General features: G+C 31.6%; 2 protein-coding genes across 3 annotated transcripts in view; one reads left to right on the top strand and one right to left on the bottom strand.

Moving 5' to 3' along the window:
• The window catches only part of LOC115879519 (terminal nucleotidyltransferase 4B-like), a 47,035-nt gene extending 33,469 nt beyond the window's left edge, over window positions 1–13,566 (top strand). For both annotated transcript variants that reach the window (XM_030896403.1, XM_030896404.1), the window contains exons 6-8: window positions 1,783–1,893; window positions 11,495–11,773; window positions 11,833–13,566. In XM_030896403.1, coding sequence (XP_030752263.1) covers window positions 1,783–1,893; window positions 11,495–11,773; window positions 11,833–12,048 — 606 coding nt within the window. In that variant the 3' untranslated portion in view covers window positions 12,049–13,566. The remainder of the gene's footprint in view (window positions 1–1,782; window positions 1,894–11,494; window positions 11,774–11,832) is intronic.
• A 172-nt stretch (window positions 13,567–13,738) lies between these two features.
• LOC115879520 (protein ERGIC-53) lies at window positions 13,739–17,562 on the bottom strand. The gene is made up of 10 exons (XM_030896405.1): window positions 17,181–17,562; window positions 16,602–16,756; window positions 16,371–16,543; window positions 16,020–16,312; window positions 15,855–15,955; window positions 15,645–15,779; window positions 15,404–15,585; window positions 15,194–15,350; window positions 15,017–15,135; window positions 13,739–14,640 (listed from the first exon to the last, which is right to left on the bottom strand). Exons 1-10 carry the CDS (start codon window positions 17,347–17,349, stop codon window positions 14,604–14,606), a joined length of 1,521 nt encoding a protein of 506 aa, XP_030752265.1. The 5' UTR covers window positions 17,350–17,562; the 3' UTR covers window positions 13,739–14,603.
• Between the last annotated feature and the right edge of the window lie 7,977 nt (window positions 17,563–25,539).

Raw genomic sequence — 25,539 nt, 5'->3', positions numbered from 1 at the left:
AATAAATTATTTCCATTATTATTAAACTTATATTTCATTACTAACGTTCCAGCATTAATAAATATCACTATCAATCGCCCTGTCTATTATTAATTTTAAAGGTAATTAAAGGTATTTTCTTAGTTAACATTATAAGGTAGTGTATATAAAAAATGTATATGTTTTGTAATAATATACTTAAAACTATTTTAATAGCCAAAGGAATAATTAATATAAGTGTATCTGACAAGAAAAGATGAATAGAAAAAAACACATACTGCATTATACATAATAAAAAGAATGGGATGCCAATTCAAGTCTTAGCCGAGCTATAAGGCCGTCGACGAGCCGTCGATCCAAAACCGAAAGTTCAAAATTTCTAATTATATTCTGATTATGACATTGTCGCGCCATCTAGTATTCTATTTGTGCAATTTTAGCTCTTTCATTTCGAGTATTTTTCTGTTGCGTAGCTAGATATTCTGTGCTATTGGTATATCTATATTTTTAATTTTTTCTTTAAAATCTTTTGAATCTTTTATATAATAGTTGTTTTTATGTGCTATATTATTTAAGATCCCTTTTAAACATTTTGAACGTTTTTCATAAGGAGACTGAACGCAAGATACAATAGGTCTCAGTGGAACATTGTCTTTGTGAAGCTTTGGTAAATCGTATATTAGACATGGTCATCGCGATATTTAAATTTTTCATCCAATCACCCAGTTCCGCAGAAAAAATCAGTAGTTATAGGTTTGGCAGATCGTACTATACAATTATCCGATCCAGAATTTAGAAAAACAGCTATAAAAAAAGCCAAAGATGCCTTAAAATTAAACAACTACCCCGAAAATTTAGTTAATAAAATATTTAAATCCAGAAAACATAAATTTTACAACACAAACACTGCAAATGCAAATAAGAAGAAAAAAGACAATAAATTCATATCTGTTCCATACATAAAAGGGTTATCTCAACAACTACAAAAAACATTTAAAAAATACCAAATTAACATATGTCACCGTGGCTACAACCTGTTAAATAAAAATTTCAGTAAATTAAAAACGAAAACGCCTAAAAACAAAAAAAGTAATATCGTATATCAAATACCATGCAATGATTGTGATGCAGTATACATCGGCCAAACTAGTCAATATCTGGAAAATCGAATTAAGGGCCACAAATATGATAAAAAAAACCAGACTGCACTGACAAATCATGAAAATAGTAAAGAACATACATTTAATTACAGCCAAACGAAGATTTTGAGAACTGAATCTATGACAAAAAAGAGGGAATTCCTCGAAATGGTAGAAATACAAAAAAACGCAAAATCAATAAACGACAAAAAAGATGTAAATAGGCTGAGCAAACTATATGTTTCTATATTATAATATTATTGTACGTAGGTCGTTGGCCCTATAGTAAAATTAAAAAATATGTTTGAAAATTCGCAACCGTCCTGTTTGTTAAATGTGTTCCGTGATTGTTTTTTATAAAGTTTCTTTCTATGATCTACGTTCTTGGATAAGTAAAACAAAAATATTTTTATTGTATATTTAATGATTTTTTAAAAATTCGTTTAATGTAAAAATTGTAGACTCTGATGGTCGAAACGTAAGACGGTGTATAAAAAATAAATGTACTTAATGAAATAAAAGGAAAATTATTACTGACCTAAAACCAAGAGAAAACATATATAAAAATATAATTTTAAAGGTCAAAGAACATAAAAAAAAACAAAAAAATACTTTCTTTTATGTCATTGGTGCAAAAAATAGTATAATGCTTGTTCTCGTATAGGAGGAAATGCAAAAGGATATGGTAGATGGTCACAGACCCAGTATGTTGTGCATAGAAGACCCTTTGCTACCGTCAAATGATATTGGACGTAGCAGTTATGGTATACTGCTGGTAAGAATATGAACAGTTTTATTCTAAATACTCCTCTCTTAGCCAAAATGGAATATTCAGACTAGTTAAATTGTGCCAAATAGAACCCTAGCGGTAAAGTTTTGAGGCAGCTTTGATTTTCTATATATTTTTGGGCTGTTGAATTCAAATCTCAGGTTTCCCAACAAAATTTCTTGACGGGACACAACATTGCAATAAATTAAAAAATATTTTTCAAGGGATTTTTTCCTAACTCAGAAAATATGTAATCCAAATTAAAATAATAACTTTTTCTATAATTTTTGTTATTTATTTTTTTCTCTATTGGCTCAAGATCTATAGTCTGGCTAACGAGAGAATCACTGACAGAGTAGACAAATTGTATTTTCTGTCATTCTTTGGATGTCGACTGTTGAAGTAATTCCTTGATTATACATAGTTGAACATTTTCATTTTCTTACTCTGTGAAACCTACTTTAAAAGAGGCTTCATTTGTTGCTGACATAATCGTATTTTTTTCTAGTTTTATTTTAAATTCTATCTAAATTACTATATGTGAAAATATATTGAGCGCCTACCTACGTGCGCACGTGTTTTAATGCTCTTGTTCATTCTTATTATTTTTATTAAAGGCGCTCCATATGATTTACGCCAAGGCGGTTTGATTTACTTTATATTTTCTCTAAAGGTGCGTCCAAACTTGAGCATTTTAGCCCGAACGAACAACGAACTGAGCACGCAGGAACGAGCAGAACGAATAGGCCGAAAGAAAAGCATTGCGTTCGCACGAATGACAAAAAGGGAGATATTCTGTTTATTTTTCTACTGATCTAAACCACACTTTTCCAAATTTGATACCGGTAAATCATCAGCTAATTATTATTATTTCTGAACTTCATTGTTGCAATTAATGTATTTTTCCACTGGATTTATGATTTTAGATCTTTATTGGGACAGGTGAGGTAGGGATGTTCGGTCCTAAGATTTCAGTACCAGTATCCGGTACAACGAATTACCAGTCCTACAACCGTCCAAGAATTAGGTCGATGGGACCGATACTGAACCGGTATACCGGAAGACCCAACTACCGGAATATCGGAAAGATCGAAATAACAGTTTTGATTGCTGTGCCAGTGGGCATATACTACATGATACCGTATTAAAAAATGTAAATATATCAGACAATTATTACTTTAATTGTTACAGAGGGTTTGTTTACGTTCTGCCCTCGTAGCCTTCGAGAAGCCGTGACATTTTAATACGACCACCCAGTACGTGTCTGTAATACTGCTGTGTTAACGAACAACCCCTTATCTGACGGATTAAAAAAGTTAACATCTTGTTTGTTAATATTGGTAAATAAACACTTTTATATAATATAACCGTCGGATATACGCTTGAGAGTATATTTCATTATACTACAAAAAGTAGCTTTCAAAAATAAAGCTAAAGGTGTTTTTTTCTTTTTATTTATCTACTTGGAAAATAATAGGTCAGAATGTTGTATGATTCTTGTATTTCTATGTGAGTTTTGTTATGAGAAAGAAATAATTAAACTATAAGGAGATAATATAATTTAAGATAAATACTTGTTATATTTATTGCATACAAAAATCTATATTATAAAAAAAACTTTCTATTTAAGTTGCCGTTGTTAATAAAAAATAAATTAGAAAATATGAAAGGAAATGCTAAACATTATTTTTTATACTAACCTAATACTTATTAAGATTATACATAGAGTAGGGGAACATATCGTCCTATTCCTGCCAAAAGTCACTAACTAACATTTTTCCGAACAACCAAATTCAATCACTAACTATGTTTTGAATCGGAGAATCGATTGCAAAAGTCATTAACTACGATTTCTGGCTATTTATGTTTTATTTTAATACCGAATAGTTACTAACTATAACATCTTTATGCAATGAAATTCTTCTTTAGACGCATTTTTTTCGGAAGTAATAAAAAGTAAGTTAGTGACTTTTGGCAGCAATGGGACGATATTCAGTTTTGTATAAAATTCGGTACCGAAATCGTTTTATACAGGTTTTTTGATTTGCATATTATCATGCACCTATTTTTCTGTACTGATTGAAAACGGTCTTCCGATAACGGTTTTCCGGTATCGGTTCCTAAACTGGTCTTCCGGTATACCGGTTTTGTAAAAGACGATACCGATACCGGAATATTTCAAAAGTACCGGTCCTGGGGCGCTATTCTGTAAAATCGTCGGTATCGGTAAGTTACGACAGCTCTCGATACGTATTTGTATATAGTAAAAATGTGTTAATCGTTGTTGTCATAGTTACCGATCGGTCCTATGGCAGATATCGTAAATTTGTACCGACGAAAATCGGTATCTCTACCGTGCCCTTGTCAACCTCACGGTAGAGATACCGAGAGTCGTCGGTATAAATTTGCGATATCTGTCATAGGGCCGATCGGTAACTATGACAACAACAATTAACACATATTTACTCAGTGCCTTCTAGTAAAAGATCAGCCTGGGGGCGGACTTTTGTTTACTTCATCAGCTGTACATACTTAGATAATGGGTTAGATTCCGTTTCATATTTTGTCGGTTGATTTTTGGTTTTAACTTTTTGATTTTTGGTATTATTTATTATTGTAGTGCAAAAAACTAATTATTTTGGTGTTTAAGTGACAGAAACTACTACCAGATATATGGTCACTCTCGGTTTCGCATAAAAAAATAGAAATTTTAAAAATTACACGTTGTGCAAGTGATTTAACCTAAAAGTGCCCATACATTTTTTACTTATCGTGATTTTTGTGTTTTTTAAGACTCTAACAATTCATCAATAAAACTTAAGTGGAGTGTGTTTTTGGTGCTATGCCTCATCTTTGTTGTGTTCCTGGTCTGGTGGAAAGGATAGTTATACTAGGCAGCCTAAAGTATCCGGAAGAGCAAGAAAAGTGGGTACGGGTTATAAATCAAGAGAATTCTATTGAAAATATCTTTAATAAATTTAAAAATAATATTCTCCCATGATGGTATTAATGAAAACTGGACAATTATGTTTATTTTATTCATATTGGTGGAATCTCCACCCAAGTGTTGTTGGTATGTTGGTTCAGCTCGATAGATTCAAACACGTAAGTAGGTATTATGATCTAGGGAAAAATAAAGAATATGTGTATTAAAGATTATTATTTTGAGTTCAAATTTTAAAAAAGATTTTTGTAAAGACAAGACTGATACAGTTTAAAAGAAGAATGTGTTTTTGTTTGATAATATATAATGTATGTCAAGCATAACATATATTGGTTCCGTAATTTTTAATGAATAGTGTTGATTATTTATAATACCAAATTAATATCAAATATTTAAGTGATGGCTGAATACAATATTAATAAAATAACAATAAAATTGGTATATTTGCATAATACAAAATTAAGTTTTAAGAATAAAGGTGTTACTAAAAATACTAAGAAATTCATATTTCTTTGTTTTAATTGGTCTAATGTTATTTACATTTTACGTAAGAATTATACCGTATCATCGAAAAAATCGGCGTCTAGTTGGCTTGGAAATGAACATCGATGACATTCCCTAAATAACTGTACACATAAAATAATTAACTAGAATTTTACAATCTTGGAAAATTTGATATTCTTGAACCTTGTTTCTAAATATTCTAAATTTTTTGATTTTCTTGGGATTTAGGTTCGGGAAAAACGCTGATTAAATTTTCATTTGGTTTTTCATTATTTTTATTTGGTTTAAAAAAAACGTTTCGGTTAACATTATAGCCTTCATCAGTGTTGTGTCATATGAAAAAAATAGTGTCGAATATAATCCAAAAAATTACATATAAAATATTCACACCACGCACATAATGTTTACTGCGTACTCCATAGTCAATGTAGATAATTTTAGTGTTAAGAATAATAATTTTAAAAAATATGTGGTCATCTTTTGATAAGTTTATATTAGTTTATTAATTGCAGTAAATATTATGAGGTGTGAATTATATTGTATATGTAATTTTTTGGATTATATTCGACACTATTTTTCTCATATGACACAACACTGATGAAGGCTATAATTAGCCGAAACGTTATTTTAAACCAAATAAAAATAATGAAACCCAAATGAAAACTTAAATCAGCGTTTTCCCGCACCTAAAAATCCCAAGAAAATCAAAAATTTTAGAATAATTTTATATATAAAATGCCAGCGATCTTCATTTCATAGCCATCCCTGACGCCTTTTTTTAGATAATATTGTATTATTTGTAAATATAATTTTTCGAACATTGATACTTGCAAAATATACATATAAATTTTGTGAATGCAAATAATAATACATCACTATTAGTAGATATTGAATGTTTTTGTTAAATTAGATCGATTTTCAAACCCTAAAATTTAAAATATATTTCATTTTACCCAATATCTTATGTACCTATACATTATTTGTATATTGTAAAATATTTGCTGCATTTGTATGGTTTATAGTTTATTTGCCAAAGTATTTATTACTATAAATAGGTATATATGTTGTAGTTATTAACTGTATATTATGTATATTTCATGTAAACTATATCATTTTTAAAATACATACCAAAAGTCTGAGGAATGATTATGTTTTCCATGTATTCTACAACATATTTATTAATCCGTTATATCTAACTAGCGTGACGTCATAAATCTCGCCCGCTGGCTGATCTTTTAATAGAAGGCACTGATTTACTATATGCAAATACGTACCGATAGCTATCGGTAACTCACCGATTCCGACGATTGTACAGAATAGCGCCCCTGGTACCGGTATACCGGAGGTCTAAGGTGAGGAAGTAGTTTGTGATCAACATCATTTTCATCAACCGAGTTAGTAATTTCAAAATATTGTTTATTTAAAACTAAATTGTTTCAGGTACCTACGTACTTTATTACAAGATTTTCCCAGTTTTGTATTACAATAATTTTTGTAAATACTTCTATTTTTGTGAATATTTTAGTTACTTTTACTCTTAATTTTTTTGAAAATTAATGTGCCTATAAAACTATTTCAAGGAGGTTTTTTCGAAGAAACTATTTCAAAGTAGGTTATGTATATTAGCTTTATTAATAAATACCGCATGTTCGAAAAAAAGGCGTCCAGTTGGCTGGGAAATGACGATCGATGACATTTCCCATATAAATTTACATATAAAATGACAGCGATCTTCATTTCATAGCCATCGCTGACGGCGGGTTTTCTTTTTGATCATACGGTACCTATCTTATAGTTTGAATTAATTTTTATGAATTTATTTTTATCTGTATTGTAAAATCTGTGATGGAACCATTTGACACTACAATATTTTAACCCCTTTTTATATAATACCCTTGTATATGAATTTTTAAAGTAGCTCAACCTAAGACGTTTATGGATATAAAGCACCAGATGGCGGGGCGTATTTCACAGTCTTTTACTACAGAAAAATATTTTTTTTTTACTCTGAATTTAGAAGCGGCCAATAAAAACAGAGAAAATAAAAATCGATAATTTTCGGACTGTGCCAATTGGTTACTAATCGACCAGATATTTTTTGTATATTAGATATGCTATAAAAGCTGGTAATTATACAATTCGACCATTGTAAATACCCGACAAATTCCGCAAGGCCGACGAGGTCGATGTTTTTCACTGATAAGAAAAAAAATGTTTGTTTAGATAATTTTCGAGATATTTTTTCTTTCTGAATGCACATTTTAAAGTATTTTATATTCTTTGTCCGTTTGATCTATTACACTGGTCGCACGTGTCGAAGTTTTGTTTCTTGTAGTTTTAAAACATTTTCTTGTTTCTTTGTAGTTGTAATGTAAAATTAGATTAATTTATTAAGTTTGATTATAATGTTTAGTGTAGACTACCAGAAGTAATTTAGTAGTGTTTTTATATTTTATTTTGAAGTTGTAGATGAAGGGGTAATTTGCTTAATTTTTCTTTATGTTTGATTAATTAATAAGTTTGATAATTTGTTTAGTGTAGAATACAAGAAGTAGTTTGTGTAGTGTTCTTGTAAGAGATTATATTCATTTATTTTGTAGTTGAGTAGAAGGTGAAGGTATTTGGGTATTTTTTTCTTTTTGTTTTTCTTCTAATAATTATAGTAGTGCTTTTAAATAGTGTGATAGATACATTATAATCTTCCTTCAACTTCGTTTAAAAGTGCGTTATCATATAATTTTGGTTTTCTGGTAGTTGAATATACGAAAAAAAATCTGATAAAATTTATTTTAAATTAAATTAATCTAGTCTTATTAATCAAATTAAACTAGTCAAATAATATTAATTGCAATCAATTATTAAAAAATATTAATAATTTTGGAAAATAACTTTTGAACTGGAGTATTATTGATAAAATTTAGCCAATTTTTTTTAACTAGTAGACGTATTTCAATATGATCTTATCATTTATCACTGTATAATAACTTTGTTGTGGCAGAAAAATATACCAGTTACTTTCAAAATGTTATTTCTTTTCAAATGTCACAAAAGTATTAATTTTTGCGACGTGATTGACAATATAAAAGTCATTTTAACGCCTAGGCATAAAAGTAAAGCACTTTTACGCCGAAGCATAAAAGTATGAAAATATATTATTAAAATGGCATAAGTCTCAAATTCAACGAGCCGTAACCATAGTTTCTCGATATATAATTACTCATGGTACAAAGAAAACTTGAAAACAAGGTGTAATCGATAGCGACTCCAATTTCGTTCAGTTTGCGCATATCGCCTGTGACGTCATATGCCATACAAAAAAATATCCTTATTGTTCAATTGCCACTAATAAAAAAAGACTTAAAATAGGGAAGAATTCGGACATAATCCCTAAAGTTATGTAAAATCATCGAGATTGACATTTGAAAAGTTATGACACATACACATTTATTATGTATCATCTGTTTGAAAATTTGAAATTGGCGCGTGGAGCTTGCCGACCAATAGTGCCGTTTATCACCTGTGACGTGGTGACCAACCTGCGCAATATCATACCTTGTTTTCTTTGTATCATGATAATTACTTACAAGGTATGAGTTTTAAATCTTTTATATTATTTGGAACGGTTGAAATTGTTTAAAAAATTATTTGTGGCGTTTAAAAAAAAAAGCATGCTTTATTCGGAGTAAAAATGACTTTTTGTGCTTCGGCTGTATGTCAAACGTACAGTCTCGCCACGAAAACTGTCATTTTTACTCCTAATAAAACAATATGCTAGAAAGTTTTATGGGTTTTGTGAGTTAAAAAATAATGATATTTTCAGTTTCTATAATTCTTGATCGAAAATAAACGGCGTCAGTGATGGCTATGAAATAAGATCGCTGTCATTTTTAAATTTATATGGGAAATGTCGATCGTCATTTCCCAGCCAACTGGACGCCGTTTTTTTTTCATATGGTACAAAGTTAAAACAAATTTGACTCTGATCATGTTTTACGCTAAAAAATATTTATTTCGTGTAATAAAGATTTAAATGGTGTATTAAGTACATAATATTTATTTAAATGTCAAATAATATTATTGAAGCAAGTGCCAAGTTTTATTTTTAATTAAGAAAAAATTTAATCAAGAATGTATAAAAGTTTTGTTTTAAAAAAAAATTATCGTAAATTCGTAAAACCTCAATTTAGAATAAAATGATCTAAGAATGAAATAAAATTTCATAGCCCTGTGTCAAATCGAAATAAAGTATGTGTATGTAACTTTTTTTAAATATTAATAATTACCATTAATTAGCATTAATGTACACCTATTGAAATAATAATTTATTTGTTAAGACGGTTTAGAATCCTTAAAATAACAGCAAAAATAATCGAAAATCAACAATGAAATAATAGTTTTGTTTAAATTTCTTAATCAGTTGAGCCCTATTATAATTCGCAAAAATCCGAGCTATATTATTACATTACTCTGAGGGGAATACCGCAAATAATCGATATTTTTGACTCCGCCCCTAATCACATGCTTCATTCCTTTAAAGCTTCACGATTTGTTCACCAGAGGCAGCACATTTTGTCGAGAGGTTGATCAACTTTAAGAATATATAAACAAGGATAATACCTATCCTTTATTGATTATTTTCTTTGTTTCCAGAATAGTTACGAACCAGTCAGAGACAATCAGATGTGAGAAAGTAAGTTTTTATACTAATTTCGGAAAATCTGATTGTTTCTGATTGTTTTGTATCTACATTTCAACTTACATAAAAATAATAAAATATGGTATATTCCAATTCCAGTTTATTTGAAATTTTGAAAATCGTGTGCCTGACATTTATTAAATAAATAAATTATTTTATTTTATTTATACTTCCTATTAATTTTGATAAGTAGCAGTAACGATAAAAATACACTGAAATTTTATCCCTAAAGAATTTTACCCCTGAAAAACCCTGTACAGATTTTCCCCCTAAATTTAGGGATAAAAACCCTAGGTTGGTAACACTGACTAACTGAATAATTCGGCAAACTCTAAATCCTTTTGAGCAATTCCGATTTACCGACACGGTCCGCAAAACGTTTGGCGCGTTCGGTTTGTTCGGGCTAAAATGCTCAAGTCTGGACGCACCTTTATGGATGCTAAAGGTTGTGCCTTTGCGAATCCTCCATGTACGCTACAGACCGCAATGCTTGGAGGGCCATACGTAAGGAAGAGATAGAATGAGGAAGTAATGCGTGATTTAATTTTGTCCGCGTCGCGCCTCGACAGAAGTGTCTAGCCCAACAAGAAACTATTAAGCTTGACCAATCAGGTTGGTTAGCGTGGTTGTTTGGAGGGTGTTAATTCATTTGTGTTTGTCAAAAACTCTAACGTGATTGGTCGGGCTTAATAGTTGCCTGCTGGGGCTAGACACAAAAAGACACACTGAAAAAAAATCCCCAATTTATATAAAAACTAATTATTTTGATTTCTTAATTACTTATGCTATTCTTATTATGTTGTAAATTTTTGCTTTGCACCACTGTCTCCGGTAGATTCTCATATGTGAGAGTGGATCAGAAATGTAATCAGTCGTTTCTTTAATAATTTTAATAAGTTATTTATATAAATTACCTTTTATGTTTTAAATTAGATCTTATTGTATGCTTATATAATATATTCAGGTATAGTTTTAGATACAATATTGCATAAAATATTCGTTTATGTAGTTTTATTGAGTGTTGGACAAGCATTTACAAAAGTCATTGATTATATCTACTATTGCGTTGGGATTACAACCATACCATAAAATTGAAAAAAAAACGGCGTTAGCGACGTCTATGATGTGAAAATCGCCGTCATCTTATATGTAAAATTATATGGGGAATGTTATTGATGGTCATTTCCAAGTCAACTAGACGCTGTTTTTTTATCATACAGTACATGATATATTTCCTTGAGAAACTCTAAAACTTAAGAATTGATTTTTATTAATAATATTTTCAACCAACTGCCAAGTAGCTCTAATTTTTTATTAGATGAATTCATAAATAATTGTATGTTGATGAAATTTTGAATATAAGAATGATATAAATTCAAACTACCTCAAAACTTTCCTCCCAAAAATACAAGTTGACTAGACTATCATTGGTATAAGCATTTTAAAGAATTTGTCATTTTAAGGTGAAAAAGGCTTTCGAGTACGCTTATACCATTCTTACCAACGTGGTCCATCCCATGTCGGTACACAACGACTGCTACAATCAAAGTATCTTGGGGCGTATCGTTAGAGTAAGGGATAATGTTGTCCAGCACAGAAGGAAGATTGAAGACATCATAAGGGGCACTCAGATAGGGAGTTCCATGATAATAGGATCTACCGGGGCACTCGTGGCCAAACCCTCTAGATCCTCCAGTACAGGTAGCACCAGCAGTGCGGAAGAAAGCGGGGTCAGTTCAGAGGTAACGCTAAAGATGTTCAAAAGTATCGTCATTTTAAAATATCGATATCAATTTTTTAGGGATCAGATCGGCCCTCGAGAGACCATTCTCCTAACATGAGTTATTCATCCAATCGAGTGATGAACAATCGGAACAAAATCCGGAACTTACCCAATAAGAAGTATGAGTCTAGAGTGCCGGGTAACATTTACCATCCAACATACAATCACAACCATCGGACGATTCAGAACAATCCGCAGGCGATGAATAAACGAAAAAAAGGAGAAAGGCAATAGTGTACATATTAGACTAGTTGTACATAGGTTTAAACGTAGGCATGTAGCGCAAAAAAACATGATTTTACCGGAAAAAACGCGCTAACGTTAGCTTTTAGAGATAAAACTTTATTTATTTAAGTTTCTAAGATGTATGGTTTTTCTTTTCTCGACAATTGAAGGAAACTTTAAAAGTAGTTCGAATTTGTGCCATGGTAGGCATAGAAATAACATTTTTTACAGATTAATTTATGAATATATTTGAAATTCATAAATGCTATTTTTAAAGTTTTCTCTATCTGTGTGTAGATTTAGTTATCCCTTCACTCTACACTCGCTGGTACTGTAGACAACTTTTAGGTTATTCCATGATGTTTGTTCAGGAAGGTGTGACATACTAACTGGTGTGAGTACATGAACAAATCTTTTGACAAAAACCACAAATCTGTTCTCGAAACCAAGAGATTAATTTGCATTTTCCCTGTTATTACATTTTTTCGATTTTTTTACACTTACTGCACTGAAATACACTCGGTTTTTATCATACAGCACTAAAATAAAGTTTTCTCGTCGTCCATTTTGGGTCCTAATTCATAAATCATTTCTTCACTCTACCTATAAAAGTGTCATTTAACACCTATAGTCAATTTGAAACTTACTTAACGTTGTTCGTTTTTGATGCTGTATAAACTTATACCTACCTGGCATAAAAAAATAAATCTAGACCTAAAATGTCCGACCAGAATATTTACTGCTAATGTTCCATTTTTTCATGGACGTCAACATTCTAAATTCATTCTTGGCGCGTTTGACGAGTGTAGATAATTTGTTTCGCAAAAAAAATCTAAACGATTGAGGGTCCCACTGTTGTAGTTTTTAATATTTGTAAATATGTAAATATACATATTATAGAAAAAGAGAAAAAAAAAACACATAAAGATAAGTATGTTTAGGTTTAGAAATATGTGGTTATAAAAATATAGAAACCTTGCTATAAAAATGTGATATATATATATTTGATAATTTTTAAGTGGATTTATATTTTTTCGTTTTTTTTTCTGTGTGTGCCTGTATATTTGTTTTTAAAGGATACATTTTTTAGTTCTATGTCTAATTTGACGGCCATATTTGTGTTTTTAATTGTCTTTTTTTAAACAAAGGATCACTTAATAATTTTTTTAATGTCATTAAGTCATAATTTAGAGAAGTTTTGATGTCTTGAAAACGAAATGTATAAAAAAAATAATTGATGTTAATGTCTTAAATGATATTTCTTTGGCATAGATCATATAGTTTGTAAGTTCGCCTGTTTATCTTATTACGTAATGTTATTTGGAAATTTTCACCACTTTGATAGGTGTATATAATTATATAGACCTATTTCAGTTTTAAGTACAAATTTAAATTAAAAAAAATAGAAAAAAAATGAAAAAAAAAAGATAAATTTCTATTTGATATTGTAATGTGCGCCAAGAAACCGTTCATTGTAAGTAACAGATCTTATTTGTTAAAATGTAAAAAATACATTACTTGAGCGCCTTCTTCTTGTTTAATTTACAAATCCCTGATATTTTTTTTGACTAATTTTTACATTAGTTGTTACAGCGCTTTCAGATGTTAAGACCATAGTTAAGACGCTGTTTTTTCGATCGCTCTATAGCGATATTTTATGACATTTCCGCTAATTTGTGTTTAAAAAACGAGAGGAAAAAAAGACTAAAAAATACACAATTTATTTCATTTTTGTTCATCATGAAAATGATTTATTCTATACAGTACGCTCCCGGATTCGGATTGCCTTTCCGAGAGGAAAAGCTTTTTTATTTTGAGAAAAATGCATTCTTCATAAAAATGTTTGTACTTATATTTATTGTATACGTAATTTCCATACCATTTTAGAGAAAAATTAAAATGAAAATATAGTTGAATTTTTTTCTAACAATAGTCCTACAAATCAAAACGCATTTTTCTCAAAATGTCAATAATAAAAAAAAATCCTCTTGTAAAGACAGTCCGGGGACATACTGTAGATAATATACAAAAGGAAATTAGACAGTATTTAACAAAAATTAATAATATTAACAACAAAAATTACTGAATTTTAAAGAAGAACCGGAAGACATCTACAATGAAACAGCATTTTTTTAATAATTACATAACCCTTTACACTAAATTAGATCTTAAATAGACAACTGATAAATTATATAAATTAAGTAGTGTTTCTTACGATTTTAGATACAAATAAAGAGAGCCCTTTAATATCTTCATGAAGCTTAATTCCCGTTTTGTATAGAGGATATTACATATACACATGGTCATTTTTTATAGCATGACTTAAGCTGCTGAAAACTTAAACAGCTATGGCCTTTTCTTGAGATAATTTTTTTATAAGAATCCTGCTACTAAAATATGAACGGCTGTATTGAAATAAGTATAATCTCAAAAAATATAACACAATATAATAAAATTTATCTTTGAGCAGTTCGTTTTTAATATGAGTGAAGTTTTTGGCATTTTTTCTATCAAAAAGTAATTTAGTAAAACAAGAATAATGTCTTTACATGTACAAAATGCACCTAGTAAAACTTTTTCGACTGGCTATCCTTGCTGTCCCTAAAATAAACACATGCGTTTAAAAAACACAAAGAATTTCTGACTTCCATTGTCTTTATTTATTTTAACTTAAACAACGTTTGGGTCAGATGTATCACTAACCCTTATTAAGTGTCAACTAAGCCACAATAGGCCCTCGCGGCCGCAGTGGAGGGTCCCATGGGACCCACTCTTAGTCAAGTAAGTGTAGACTAATCTAAATTCTAAAACTACTGAGCTTTTATACTAGAACCAGGCATTCACCCAGTAAATAAAGAAAATGGAACTCCAATATTATTTTAATTTCAATACTGAATTACTGTCTACCACATTCAACGAAATCACAAAAATATTTTATATACATTATTATTTAAGATTTTTATTTAGAATAACTCACCTGTATAAGTTATATCCTAGAATAATAGCTAGTTGAAGTACCACAACGAATAATATGGTAGTTAGTGACACACAGCTGATTTGAGGACATTTATATCCTTGGCCTAATTGACTTGCTACCTAAAAAAATTGCTGATGTAACAAAATTATACCTTTAATGCGAATAATTCAAACATACCTGTGCCACATTAGATTTAACGTGATTGATTCCATCTCTAACTTCATTTATGATTGACTGAGTATCATATCCCACTGCTTGCACTTGAGCAGTAGGTGCTTTAGCTTGATTATTGATCACAGTGTCAATTCTTTGTTTGGCTTCAAGAATAAACTGCCTAAAATAATTCAACTGGTAAAAAATAAACTATTTCTAAAGTATTCTAATGACCTTAGCTCTCTTATACTATTAACCATTTGATTTTGGTTATTGAACATTGCATCAACTTCGTGCCTTCTAATTGTGTCAACAAAGCCACTTGCCTGGGCTGGTGGGGAACTCTGACCTTGTGCAGGAGGAATGTTTGAACCTACTGCACCAGTTTGTTGTGTTATTAAGCCTATTGTTCTCTCCTGCAAGGTTAATATTAAAGCATACACTCTTACAGTGAACTAATACAACTAGTATTTACTTGTTTTCCAACCACTTCATCCAATTTTCTGTTCAATTCCTTCATAACTTCATAGATTTGATTTTGACCTTGGAAGATTTGTCTCAATTCTCTCTGATTGTCAGATTCAAACCAATCTTCAAGATCTGGTTCTTTCTGTAAAAATCAAAATATAAGGATATATCAGGAAAACAATTAGTAGAAATTACTTAATGTTTTAATTTTATTTACCTCATTGGGATGATCCTTTCTATATTCCTCTTTCTGTTGTTCTAATTTCTTCTGATATTCCAAATACTCCTGCTGAAGTCTCTGTTGGTCATCAGTCAACACTAAGAAAAAATTGATCAAGTCATACAAAATTTATAAATATCATTAAAGTAATGATTAAAGTACCTGGTTGCCCGGGCACTGAGCTGGAAGCTCCAAAGCTGCTAGTTAGGAAATGAATGACATCATGATCATCTGCCAGACCTCCAGTGGCAGCTGATAATCCAAAATAGCCACTCTTTGGTAGAAAAACGTTTTCAACTCTGAAACACATCTCATAATCCTGCTCATTGTTTGTCATGCCATTGTGAAACAGTAATGTTAGAATATTATTATGAAATTCAATCCTAGCTCGAGTTGGAAAAGGTTTATTACGGAAATCTCTCAAGCATCCAGCCAATTGCTGAGTTGTACCATCACTAAAAAAATACTTAAACATAAAACCGTTTGTAAGATAATTTAAATAGTTTATTTTACCTATGATGCTCAAATTTCTTGTTTCCGTCGTTCACTACAGCGTAGATATAAGGGTTATTATGCTTATTGTCATTGTCAAATGAATCAAAAAATATGCCTAAACCAACCCATTGATCTGAAGATCCAAAAACATCACCATCATATGAGCCTTTGGCTTGTGTATACCAGAATGCCTGAAATATAGTTTATTGAAAACTATTTAAGGTAAAAAAAGTTAATAATGGTATATACCATTCCATCGGCACCTATTCTACCTCGCCCACTGATTCTGAAAGCAATATCTACTTCCCATTCATTGAAATTAAGAGGATTCTTAGTCCATATTGCCCCTTTTTGGCTTCTCAAGGATGGTGCCAATCTCACATTTTCTGAACTAGCTATCGCATCTGTTACAAACATTATTCTTTAATAGTTTATATATTTTCATATATATAAAGCAAAAATCAAATACGTTTTTAAAACTTATTTGGAAAAAATCCAGTGCAGTTTAGTCTGAAATAGCATGGTCACAAAACTATTTTCAATATAACCAAAATAAAAGTGTACAAACAAATTTATAGATTAAATGAGTAATAATTCATTATTACTTTATAATTTCAGCTTAAAATAGCTTCATTCACACATAAAATTAGAAAAAATTGTTATTTTACATATGTTTTTTTGGTTATATACGTGTCAAGCAGAAACTACTCGAGAAGTACGTTAAATAATCGATCTAAATAATTCCGTAGGTTAAAAAGAGACAGACATTTAAGTCCTCTCGTAACTAGAAGAAAAAATCATTGACGTGTCTAAAAGAAGCCTACTTACTGCCACCGTATTCCCAAAAAGGAACAGAACCATCTTTCTGCGCTAGATATGGAGGTTTAAATGAATATTTATATTCAAATCTCTTCTGTACGTTCGTAGAATTCACTAAATCTCGAGCTATTAGGAAAACTAGCACGAAAATATTTAAAAACTTAAATAATCCCTCCATGTTTACATCTAGTTGACAAGTTGGTCAGCCGTCAGCCGGTAACTGCCAACCACAGAATAAGTAACTAGGTGCCAACCAGGGATATATACCTAGGATTTGCCTAGGATATATAGAACAGAGAAGAACTTTTTATTAGAGAATAACGGCATACGGTCGAGTCGGCCGCTGCTGGCACTTATACGTAGACGTAAAGAATCTTTTACGTGTATAAAAAATATAAGAAATGCGCATGCGTACGTAAACGTTTACGTGTTTGTAGCAGAGATATGGAAGTGGGAGAATGAGCTTCGACGAGTGCGCATCCAAATTTTTGTCGACGACAAGATGGCAGACATCTTCCAGGTCTCGCTGTCACTTCCCCTCTTTAATTGACATCTGTTTGTTTTGTTTTTTTTTCGTTTGTGTGGTTATCTAGTTAAAATTTATTATTATCTCAATTATTCTAAACACTAATTCAAAAAGGCTTGTTGTATATTGTCATAGTCATTCTAAGAAAGCTAATACGTCAAAAAAATGGATTAGTTTCTCTCTCATGTGTATGTTTCTATACAATATAATCGTGGTTTATAGATGATCCAAAATCCGTTTATTTCTTTAGTTTTCCTAAAGCAGGATTTGTAAAAATCAGATTTAGAATTGGGAAATGGCCAAAACCAAGAAAGTGTGATGTGGGCCATTTGAAGAGGAGAAAATGTTTTACATGTGGGAGGGGAAGAAGATACTAACTAAATGCCTCGTGCTTCTAAAAGAAAGTGCACTGGTTATAGTGTCCATGAAAGCATAAGTTCATGGTACTAGAAATATGTCACAACATTGTAATTACCTAGGCAAACAGATTGGAACCTTACCTGATGTAAGAAGATTTCATTTGAGGAAAAGAAAAACATAAGATAGGTATTTTAATCAACAGCAAAATTTAAGATTTTATTTCACAAAGTTTGCCTTAGGCAGTTGTAGCTCTCGAGAAAGCAATATTTCAACATTAGCAGCAGCAGGTTCAGAGGCTGCAGAGGAGTGAATTCAGTTAATTAGATTTCCATAAATTCAGCCAAGCAGGTGGCTGAAGGTACTTTTCAAATATAGCATCGAAGTTCTATAGTCAATATTTTATATTCCTAAACGTAAAGTTTGGAAATAACAAGGAACATTGGACTGAAAAAAATGGCAAGATTTATATAGGAAGAAAGGGCATTATGCCAATAAGAAAAATTAAACTGTAGGAGTAAAGTTCTTATTTAAAACTGCTATGGGGCATAAGTATTAATTTGTATCCGTACCACAAATCAATTGAGGAAAACCAGTATAACATTCATAACTGTTAACGACACATTTGTAAAGAGTGTTAAAGAGACTATTAGTCATGAAGCTTACAGTGTTACTTTGTTTCAATATTACACTTTTATTCTTGTAAAATCTATGATGAAGTTCAAAAGCATTTTGCAATGGCCTTAAATTGTGAGTTGTGAGCCAGGATTTATAGTAAAGGTATTTGATGCAATGAAACTTAATCGGTACCTTCCAGTATGTATTTTAGTAAGGGGATTGTCAATCCCATGTTTTTAAATAGATAAAATACAGGCCAAAGTTGACAATATTACAGTTGAGAAGAAACTATTTTATCTTAAAAAAAAATTTCTTAAAATTCTGAGATCATATAATCTAATTTTCTTAATAATAAATTAGGTATATGTACATACAGAATTTTGTTATGGACAAATAAGGATCGACAAGCTTCTTTTGTGCAAAAAATAAATGATTTTTTCTAGTATTACGACAAACCATAATGTGTTTTACAAACTTACCGGTAACAGTTTTTGTTTATAATAAAATATTTAGGAATAATTTGGGTTGTTTATCAATATATTAATGACTTGAATTTTGACAAATCGAATTTGTATCAAAATAATTTTACGAAATATAAAATTGATGTTCTATTACAAGATTGAGTTTTTATTGTCGACAAAAACCAGGATAAATACTAATAATAATACCCTTAATAAAATCAATGATGTTTATGTATTATGAAAATATTTGTTAGAGGACATGTTATGTAACAGTTTTTGAAACATAATTTGAAGGGACGAATAAAAAAAATAAAACAAAAACATATTTTTTCTAGGTTTATATTAAAAATACAAGGTAGGTAATCATCAAAAATAATTATGAACCAAATGTTTTTTATGAATATACAACTTGAACAAAAAGTTGTTTAGAACAATTTTTACCAAATTTGCAAAAATTTTAAATTGAAACGCGTAATTCAGTACAAGTAAACATGAAATATTGTAAATACTTATTTAATATCATTTCGAGTGTTTTACGACGAAAAGGTCATCTGTCCGTAGCGTCTTTTGTCAGAATATTCGTATATTTAGTGTATTATATACCAATATTGTACGCAGTTTTGAAACTGATAATTAAATAAATCATATTAATGTTAACTAACCATAACATAAATGATAGAATTTCTCACTAAATTTAAAAGGTCGATTTATAAACTCTACAGCGCTGGTTTTGGATTTGCGTTGGAGTGTTGATTTGTTACAAGGTCGACTGTCTGTAGCGCCGCAAAATCGTAATTTTATAAACTCTAGAGGTGGGCCAGTCTGGCGATTTTTGTGGAGCTTGGCTAAGGCTCCAGTGACTGCTCCAATAAAAGCACTGTATAGTGGCTTTTCGAGCAATTAACCTATAAATTAAAATGTAGTCGAGAAATAATGGTTCGGAAAATCGCACTTCGGTGTCTGCACCGTCTTCGTTGTAATGGATAAAAAAGTACAGGACTATAGGTGCGATTAAGGCGATAGGCAACATCATCGTCTAGTTTCATTTATTTATATCGTATGATCGAAAAACGGCGTCAGCGATAGCTATGAAATGAAGATTGCTGGCATTTTATATGTAAAATTTATGGGGAATGTTATCGATTGTCATTTCCAAGCCAACTGGACGCCGTTTTTTATTTCGATCAGTAGTGGCGATTTTAACGTCTGTGCAATCGGGGTAAGTCACCGACGGGCCCCAAGCCTCCCGGGCCCTTGCGAACAAGATTCGAACTTTTCCGAACTACGGGCCCCTAGAGCTCTTAAAATCGCGGCTGTACGGTACTATACTGATGTCTTAGTTTGATAGATGTTGCTATATTTTTTTAGTCTATTCAGAAGAATTTGAGTGTTTCTAAGTACCAAGCACTTTGCTATAAATATCTTAAAGAGTCTGTTCATTTTCACAGAGTGGTGGCCCATGGTAAAAACTTAATGTTATATTCAATTCAAAGTCGAAACTGTCAAAAAAATCTTTATTAGTGACCGGTTTCGGCTATTTAGCCATCATCAGACCTTAAAAATAGATATAAATAATAAAACTTATATGAATGTATAAGATCAAATAAAAGATTTAGGATATACAACAAAACACAGATACAAAATTAACTAACAAATAAACATACTAACAAGTTAAAAATTACCTTTGTCAAAAACATCTGTTTGTGATTATATATAATACATAAATATTCATTTGATTCATGAAAGAAAAAAGGAACGCTACGTTCCCGTTCCTTCGGTAAACTCCCAACAGAATGAAAAGGAATATAATTAATATACTTATGTCTAGCCGACTGCGACCTGTGACGATTCTCCGACTCGCGTCAATAAATACAAGAAGAAGTGTCAAGTCAATGTTAAATTATGGAAACAGCGTGGCTGCCTGGGTAACTAATTTTCAGATATGGCGGCTGGGACATTTGACATGACTATGACATGACATAGACATGACTTATGATGACAATTTCAATTTTATGAAATTTATTTCCGTTTCCGGTTTTTAATGGCGGGCTGTTCGGGAGGTTTAAATGAGGGTTAATATACTTTTTACTCTTTCTAGTAGTAAATAATACAACAAAATTACTCAAATATTTATTTGGAATTTAGAACAATGTAAATATGCAAATCAACACAATTAAAGAGCTATAAACCAATAAACTACTGTATCAATATTAAATATTTAAATAATATCAGAGATGCTGTGTTAAAGCGAATTAGTAAAGTAACAGTGCATTGACTTACAGAAACTTGAAGATAAATAAATGTTTTCACAGCTTCACGGATAAATAACTGGAAGCAGGAAAAAGGCAACCGGAACCCACACAAAACCTGGAATCAAAAAAAATATGTAAAAAATATAAATATAGGTACCTACATAAGACTTTTGTGAATTAAATCAAACAGGACTTGAATGAAAATAAAATGAATAAAAAATATGATACATATACATCTAATACCTCATTTGTATTTTAAAAATAATCTACATACATAGATTTATAGCATTATTGCTATGAAAATACATAATAGGTACCTATGTGATATGTAATTACGCATTTCTGTTCATCTTGTAGAAAATTAATGTAGGCTAATAATAGTTCAATAATCATAATTTACCTTGTATAACTTGCTTTCAATTGCTCAAAATCACCGATCAGTCTTTAAAGTAGAGATACGGAAAAATCCTTGGCAAAGAATATCCCAAGATCTTTGGGTTTAAAGCTAAAAAAATATAAAAACAGTTAATATATTACCTATTTATATATATAATATGGCCCATACCTACTACACGCAGAAACGTCGATTTCATCATTTTCTTCATGTAATTAATATCATATATACTTTATTAAAGTGTTAACAAGGAACTTTATATTAAAAAACATCTTTGTACTTATAAATTTCAGCCGAAATATCAGAAACAAACTTCCAATCAAATCTAAACAGCAAAAATTAAAATGGCGCCCGACCTTGCCAGAGGACTCGGGAGCTGACGCTGACACACAGACAAAAGACAAAAGAACAGGACGCCGACGTGCATAAAAATGTTCCGTGGCAGAAATTGACAGAAATCATATAGAAATATTCAGATTTTTGTCTAGGACAGTCTAGAAGGCCATGCTTTCTGCCTGGGTAGAACCGCGCCCAACTGTTTCCAATTCTTTTTTCCGGTTTTACTCTGTCACCCCCTGCTGTGGGTGGGACTGGACGTCTGATCAAGGGATGGGTTAGAGCATTTTCAGAATTTACACTCATTGTTCACATTGCCCTATTGCCACTCACGAGCGCAGATGTCCCGAACTTGTGCAACCGTCTGAAAATGTCACCGGGTGGATTTCTCTTTGAACTGGAGCAAATAAAGATAATTGCGACGTTGTGAGCCGCGCAGATAAAAGTGAAGTGGACTGCGGATTTCACAACCCATCTAATTCTAATAAACCCGGATTTAAGACAGCTGGCTTTGTATTGCCTTTGGGCATCTGAACCTATAGCCTTTGTTTTCATTTCACTTAAGAGTAGCAGAGTCTATAGGTGCGTTTTAGAGACGAAAGTGTTTAAAGTTTTGGTTCTTTTGTCTGAGATTTTAATCATGGATTTGAAAGTAATGGTCTCATTGAAATTACCCTATTAGGGTTGCTAATATTGGAGGACCAAATTTGGAAATCTTTACAGTATACCCCAAAAACTATGTAAAACAACAGCAACACGTGATCGCCTTTACTCAACGGCCATTGTAACGTCAGTCATTGTTACGTAAGCATGGACGGCGAACTGCCGCGAACGGTGGTAAAAGTTAAACATAATCTAAGTCCGCTGATTTGGCAACCGGCGCCAAAGCCAACGCTACAACCGTGTTTATAAACAAGCTCTGTATGGTAATATATACAGTTTTGTGAATTAAGCGGCGGCGGCCAACGTACAAAAGCCAAATCCAACCGTGAGTTTATAAATCCCACTTAAATTGCCCCCTCGTATGGTTGAAACAGCAAATTGATATTTGATTACTTTAATTGATTACCACCTATATACAAAATGACACGAAGACCTTGAATATGGCGCCCAACTTTTGATTAGACCTTTCTGCGTAGGCTCTCTATTAGTAAGACTTCACCTATTGGGCGTGGACTCCTTTGCTTCTATCGCATCAGCTTTCAAAAATATAACAATTTAGATATTGGTTGATCCTGTTCTATATCTTTGTCGGTTTGATTTTAATTTTGAACTCTTTGATTCTTTGTGGACATTTATTACTGTAGTGCAAAAACCAATTATTTGGTGTTTGAAGGACATAAACTATTAGATATATGTAGAATACCTTGGTTTATTACTAAAAATAGAATTTTAAAATTCATATATCGTTGTGTAAGATTTAACCTAAAGTGCCCATACATTTTTATTTATCGTGATTTTTAGGTAGGTTTTTAAGACTCTAATTAATTCATCAATAAAGCTTATGGAGTGTGTTTTGGTGCTAGGCTCCCATCTTGTTGTGTTCTGGTGGAAAGGGATAGTTACTATGGATAGTTATTATACTCAGGGTAGCCTTAAAGTGTCCAGAAGAGGAAAAGGGTAATGAGTTATAAATCGGGCAGAGAATCATTTGTCCTTGAATTTTAAAAATAATATCTCACATTTTGCATCTAAAACCATAAATATGTTTATTCTATTCCATACAATGTATTCCAATTCCAAGCTGTTTGTCCTCAGTCAGATCAAAACACGTAAAATATCTAGGGAAAATAAAGAATATGTGTACTAGGGATCGAAAGATGGTTATTCCTTTGATGCCCAAATCAAAGATTTTGCAGCACGCGACCTGAAGAAGAACAATGCTTTCTTGTTTTGAGTGATATATACGTTAAGCATATATTTTGTTCGTAATTCCCAGCCTAATAAATAGTACCGACTTATTTGAGACACTTTCAAATAATATCAGTTTATTTGGTTGATGGTTTAATAATGGAGAATAAATGAATAACAAAACAGATTAAAGGGAATAAACAGTCTTGGTATAATGGCAGCCATTGCAACAATAGTCTGGTTTCTTGTTTTGAATTGGTTCATCGGTTTCATACTCTTTACAAGAATCATCGTATCATCGAATGCACCATGTTCAGTTTGTTTGGAATGAAGATCGATATATTCCTGAAACATCAAAGCAATACAACATTGAATTTAGACTATAATCTGAATTCCGAGATTTTGAAGTCCCGATTCCTATAAATATTCCAAATTTGATTTTGAATTGAAGTTCGGAAAACCGATTGATTTTGGCCTATTTCTTTGGCTATTTATTTTGAAATCTAAGCTCCTAGTCATCATTAGCTCCATCATAAATGGTGAGGAAAAAAATGGATGTCGAATAATCCAAAATGGTGATAATCACCATGGCACGTTTTAACAATTCAGAATGGGATATTTTAGTGCTAGAATATCAATTCTAGGTCATTTGGATAAGTTTTGTTATTTATTAATTGTACCATTAAGAGGAATCATATTGATGTAATTTTGATTATGGTCTGATACTATTTTCTCATGGAATAAGTGCTATGGTTAATGGAAACGTCTTAAACCAATGAAAATGAATGAAAACCAAATGAATCGAATTCCTGAATCAAACCAAGAACCGGAATCATCCATGATCTCATTTTATATTGATTCCTTTAGATACGGTGGTTTATCAGGGCCAATTCGAACACGATAATTGCAAAAATATATTATAAATCTTATGGAATGGAATGACCAATGGCTAGTGGATACAATATCTTGTTAAATGGATCGATTCTTTAGTCCCAACAGGTCATATCATCCATCATCTTGTCAACCCTGCATTATTTCAGAAAACATTCGGTCACTCTGTATGGTCCATAGTTTTGATCAAGTACTAATACTGCTAACAGGGTATGCTTTTCAGTAGTTGTCAATCAGCTATGTATTCATCAACCATATATTCATTCTTAAACCAAAATCCGAGAATAACTATGTTCTCCATGGCCCCACACAGCCATATTTGACAATCCAGCAGGATCCTGACCCCAGTGCATACAACCTCCCAAAGTGGTTGATCCTTTAAGAACAACCATTCGCGCAATGCCGATTTTTCCATCTCTCATCCTCCGAGTCCTCCGTCGGAATGACTCCAATCGTGCCGTCAGTTTCAGCCGCTTATTAGCCGCAGCGAAATAATAAAACCGGTTCCAGCTCACCGCATCGATGACGTCGATCCGCCGCGTTCTTCGGAGCAGGAGCCCGTCACCGAAGGCAATATTTAGCCATTAACGCGCTGGCTGGTAATCGTTCCAGGTTCAATTTATCGTCCTTCTCGGAATATCCTGCCGCATGCGTTAACTCTGCCGCATGCGTTCGCAGCCGA

This window comes from Sitophilus oryzae, unplaced genomic scaffold (genome assembly GCF_002938485.1).
Source record: "Sitophilus oryzae breed Bouriz unplaced genomic scaffold, Soryzae_2.0 scaffold_1581_pilon_pilon, whole genome shotgun sequence".
In the NCBI taxonomy this organism is placed as follows: domain Eukaryota; kingdom Metazoa; phylum Arthropoda; class Insecta; order Coleoptera; family Curculionidae; genus Sitophilus; species Sitophilus oryzae.
The sequence above is the reverse complement of the archived record's forward strand: the minus strand, read 5'-3'. Positions and strand labels throughout refer to the sequence as shown.